At 33.6% G+C, this 5,734-nt stretch overlaps 1 protein-coding gene across 1 annotated transcript in view; it reads right to left on the reverse strand.

Moving 5' to 3' along the window:
* Window positions 1-231: 231 nt before the first annotated feature.
* Window positions 232-5,734, reverse strand: part of LOC127971203 (protein diaphanous homolog 1-like) — a 106,546-nt gene continuing 101,043 nt past the window's right edge. Inside the window, 1 exon segment of the mRNA XM_052574043.1 lies at window positions 232-2,233. Within this exon segment, the coding sequence (XP_052430003.1) occupies window positions 2,046-2,233 (188 nt within the window). The 3' untranslated portion in view covers window positions 232-2,045.

The raw sequence follows: 5,734 nt of genomic DNA on the forward strand, positions 1-5,734 counted from the left end.
TTCTACATTTCTCCAAATGTGTTTTAATGATTTTTTTTTTTTTTTATATTTAATACTGTTTATTGTAAGTGTCCAAATACTTTGGGCTCCATAAGTAAATTTCAGTTACTACAAGATCCATACCTTTTGATATTGTGGGCATTTTAAAAATATTCCATTAATCTAATAATAGCAAAAATATGTCAAACAAACATACATGCACACACACACACACACAAAGTCCATATGGAATAAGTATTAAACATGATATTTTAATGGTGTAGTTTTAGAGACAACCATAATAAACATCTCTACAGTCAAAACGCAATGTACACAATTTGACCAAATGGATCCCACCAATACAATCTCTATATTATCACAATAAAATGATCAACAATAAAAATTGACAATGAAAAATGGTGTTCTTAAAAAAAAAAAAAAAAAGTGTCTGTTTTTCCAGTGATCTTTACCCAGACTTTTTTTTTAATAAAGTGAAACTGACTTGCACAACCATCAGTACGATCAATCAGCTTTGAAGCAGAATCTGTTGATTCCCTCAGAAATTCTAAAATGTCAAAAATTGGAAATTTGGCTTCAAAAACTGAACATTTTTTCAAGCTCTTTCGGACTTGCTGGTTTCTAGGCAGCATTTAGAGACCTGGACCACTGCTAAAACATTGATGTCATTTTACACACATTACATAAATGCATATATATTTTAATATAGTTCAATCCGGAAGACAAGTTCTCAGGATTCCTTGACAAATGCAGTCCGAGCTATTGCTTTAAACAGTGATCTCTACCCTCAAACTTTCAGCCAACATCAACATTCAGGTAAGTCATATTTAAAAGCTGAAACTCTTGAGGTCATATTTTGCCTGCATCACTGACACAACCTAGAGAACAATCTCAACAGTCGACAGGTTAAACAGTATATGCTGGTGATCAGTCGACATAAAGGCAGGGACATTTGCTCACTGTCTTTTAAAGACTGCAATGAAAAATAGTAAAGATTAATAAATCTATGTGCAGACATTTCAGCTGCTTTAGTCCCTCAGATGTATCTTGATCAAACCATTTATCAGAGGAATGAATGCCAAAGGACTTGTCAATGTTACTTTTGCCCAGTTCACAGCGACTTTTTACTTAATGTCTGATAGAAAATGAAAAATTATTTATCTTGCGACAATGAAACTCTACTGTAAATTGTGTGATGTATGCATCAACAGATTGGATCATCATTGTACAGAAAATTTTGGAAGTTCAGCAGTCAACACACAAATTATTCATAAAACCATTGTCAAGTAGATTTTTGCATTTAATTCAATGCACTTTTTTTTTTTTACTTATGTTTTATCAATTTTATTTGAATTTTTTTTGCATAAATTGTCACATTTAATTCCATGCAATGATTTATACAAGAATGGTTTTATGAATGAGGCTCAATTATTGTAAAAAGTATTTCTGAGATTTAAACAACACCATTCACTTAAAAGGACAGAATGACATACCCAGAAAAAGAAGGGGACAGGAGAGAGAAATAATCTTGTGGACAGGTACCAGACCTCCTTGTGATGGCTACAGAACCTAAGTGAGAACACCTTACGTAATTGAAAATGCATTTATGGGATCGACATTATTGGCACGTTGCCTTACAAGTACAACAATGTAACTTATTTCAGCCATGTGATGTGTTTTAAAGTCAAAGAGCAAAAGAAAAAAGCTAAATGTTCAAAGAGGAACAGATGTTTGTTTTAAAACCAGAAGAGGATGTTCACATGAACTTGGAATGGAACAAAATGTTCTGGAATCTATATGCAAATCTTTGGAATCGTTTTAAATGCAGACAATAGAGATAACGGACAGATGAAACCCTGTGTTTAGAGAAAGAGTGCTAGAAAACGGCTGTGACAGTGATGAGATGAGGCCGCTCCTCCAGTGTGATGGCCAATAGGAAGCAGTGTGGGCTTACTCAAGGGGTGTGGTTTAGCGAGAGCCCCGCCCTCGCAGACTTGGTCCCCAAACACAGTATGTCTTTTAACTGTTGGGATCAGAAGAGGAAGTCCTTAATTTGATCGTAACGGAGCGTCATCTAAGAGGTCCTCCAGCGAGCCCGTGTCTTCCGGAGTGGACTCCTTCCTGTCCTCTGCTTCTGACCGGGTCTTTTTCATGGCACTGCGAGGGGTGTCATCTTGAAGAAGCTCTTTGGCGAGAATGTTTGTCACGGCGTGACCGGCTCCTCTCCGATTGTTGGCTGAAACGGAAAGTGAAATAATAAATGAAAGGGCAATTAAAAAGATATTCAAACATCAAGCTGGAAAGCACTGGGAGGTCAGACACAGGTGTTAGAGTTCAAAGGTCATTGTTTAAATCACTGCAGTCAAAAACTACCAACAACTTACATGTTTATATGAATATACCAGGTTATATTCTCAATTAGAAAAACAGAACACATTTTACAATCCAAAATAAGCTTATGGAATGAAAGGTTTAAAAGCATAAATGCGAAAATTTCAGTTGTATTATTGTAATTGTTTTACTCTGAATGTGTTTTACAACTGAGGGATGAGTTGAAGTCATTGTCTGTAATAATCTAAAGCGTGCCGCACATGCTATTCACACACATTAAAGTTGAAAATAACCTGGAATATTCCTGTGAACACCATCAGACTGATATCCTGACATAAGAGACAGCTGCGTAACTTCAGATACGTGCGCTGGCAGTTATGTTGGTACATTTAGGACATCATGAGAGAGTCGAGAGTTTACACGCAAGTTAAACACTCCAGTAACAGCTGCAGAACAAATCTCCTGTGGTGCCACATTCATAGGAAAATATTGTCGGAGAATATTCCATTCTTATTCTCCAGGCTGTATGCAAAACAAGACCATGCAGAGGAAACCGTGATCACACACGCAGAATCCCAAATGCCACTGATAACGATCTCTGCGCAAACATCTGTAATGAAGCATGCGGAGCTTTAGAGAACACACACACACACACACACACACACACACATTACCAAGCAGGTGTCCAGTGTAAGCTGTGATAAGGACAGCACCGAGTCTGTTAGGGAGAAAAAGTCGTTATGGGTGTGTTTGTAGCTTTGGTTTGTCAGTGTCAGACAGATGGGACCCTATAAAAATTTACAAGGCTTGTTTCTGCTTTAAAATGAGGGCCACTTTCTATTACTACACCGAGTCTAAACAGGTTTACCAAAAATAAGTATTTTTTGTTTGGTTGTTTCTTATTTAAAAGGCACAAGAAGATCACAGTTTATCGGAAAATGTGTGATGTTTAATATACAGTCGTGGATTTCGGACCAATGACATTTCACTGCAGAATAATATGAATCATAAATAGACAACACGAAAAAGTCAGTCATTTGTCACAATTTTTAACCTATTTTTGTCTAGTTTTCCAGGTCAAATATCTAAACCTTTTTAAATCAGGATGCATTTACTTCGAGATGCAAAATGATTAGACGTGTTGTTTTAGCTTCTGTGTGAAAGTAATGTATCAAAAATTAGGAGAGATCCTCTTTAAAAAGCTGGAATATCTGCCAGTGTGGTCTGAAAAATATACATTCTAAATAACAACAATAGTAATAATAATTAAATAGTATTATCAAATATTATATTAAAATATAAAATGTATTAAAATATAAAGTTTTTTATTTAGTCAATAAATAAATAAATAAATAAAAAGGTAAACAAATAAAAATAAAATAAGTCTTAAGACATTTTGCATATCTATGTATATCTTAATTTAAGCATGCTTTGATATTTGTAATTAAAAATAAGAAAATATTAAAGAACATTACTTTTAATAGTGTTGGTTAAGACAGAAAAAAATAGATTGGTAGTTTTGACTCATTTTACTCAATTAGTTATAGTTCATTGTTTCACCTCAGTATTTTTGACTAATTTTTCAGGTCAAATATCTAAAATGTTTTAAATCAGGATGCATTTACATTAAATGCATGATTACTTTATTGTAATGTATCAAAATTCAGATGTTTTTTTTTTTTTAATTCTAATTTCTTTTTTTTCTTCAGAAAATAATTCATTTGGGCATTTTGCATCTCAATTATATAAATCTTGATTTAATAATGTTTTGAAATTTGCAATGGAAAATAAGGCAAAATATTAAATAACAATTCTTTTAATAATGTTAAGACAAAACAAATAAACAAAACAAACGAAACAAAAAAAAACCTTGGTAGTGGAATAGATTCACTTGGTCATTGTTGACCACCACTGTCATACTAACGTAATAACTTAAATAAATAGATAAATAAATAAAAGACTGAGTCTTCTGATGGATCATTAGGATCATGAATGCATCTCAAACTCATATGCATCCATAAAAGAATATCTGAAGATGACGTGTTTCCTTTGAGACATGTCACATGAGCAGCTGTGTGGTTTAATTAACTTCTTTAATTAGAGGAGAATGAACAAGAGACCGTAAACATTATATAAACGGGCCACATAATGACAGATTCTCATCTGAACCGCCTCTGCATTCTCCCGGCTTTCATCTTTTTGCTCTTTTGCATCCTCCTTTGCTTCCTTAGGATCATTCTGTTGTTCCAATGCAAAGCTAAATTTAAATGCAATTTCATCACACTTTTTATTGCTGCTGTGTGTGTGAGAGATTCAAACTGCCTGGGTGAGATAATTATCATAAGGGTAATGAAACTTAAAATAAGCTAGTCTTCACACAGTGTCTGGAGGCAGAGCATGTGATTGCTGTGTGTGTGTCTAACATGATTAAGTGTGTGTGGTTTTGTTCCTCCAGCAGCATCAGTGTGTGTGTGTGTGTGTGTGTGTGTGTTGCTCTTTTGGCTGGATGGTCAGAGGGTGCGTCCTGCCTCAATGTTTGTGAGCTGGACATAAGAGGTGTGTGTGTCTGTGTGTTTTGTGGACATCTGGCACACTGTGTGTTTCTCTGTGGGTGTTTGGGCTCTATGAAGTGATATTGTGTGTTTGTGAGTGTTGGGCACAGGGTGTGTCTCTGTCTCTTTGTGTGAGTCTGTCTGTGTGTGTCTTTCATGGAGGAGTCAAGAGTGTGTGTGGGGTCATGACATGGCAGATGTGTGTTTATTAATGAACAGCCTTAAAACAGACACACCAACACCAGCTTCATCTTCATTTGCATACTATCTGTCCTAAATAGGTTGCAAGATTAGGATGTGTGCATGCCAAATCATATAGCACATTATAAATAGTAGTCAAACAGAATATGTGGATGTTCTTTGACCTAGCATGGACCTCAGTGAATGTAGATCAAATTTATTTTGATACAATTATAATCAGGTTGTGAAAGACCAAAATGACCACTGGAAAGTTTCTGGAATCATTTGTCAAAGCCATGTTTGAATTATATATATATATATATATATATATATATATATATATATATATATATATATATATATATATATATATATATATATATATATATATAGTAAAAAATATATATATATATATATATATATATATATATATATATATAGAGTAAAAAATAATATTTAAAAAATAATTAAATAATATCAGTTATTATTATTATTACTAAATAAAAAATGAATAAATGGCAAATGGCTATTTATTTTGTAATATTTCACTGTAAAATTCTGTAAACTGTAAAAACTCAATTTATAGTGACCTTAACTACAATGTAATGACATAAAAAAAATATGCACAACGTACTTACTGTGTTCATATTGTATTGTAATATGAAAGTAAAAGC

The sequence above is a fragment of the Carassius gibelio genome, chromosome B14 (assembly GCF_023724105.1).
Source record: "Carassius gibelio isolate Cgi1373 ecotype wild population from Czech Republic chromosome B14, carGib1.2-hapl.c, whole genome shotgun sequence".
NCBI lineage: Eukaryota > Metazoa > Chordata > Actinopteri > Cypriniformes > Cyprinidae > Carassius > Carassius gibelio.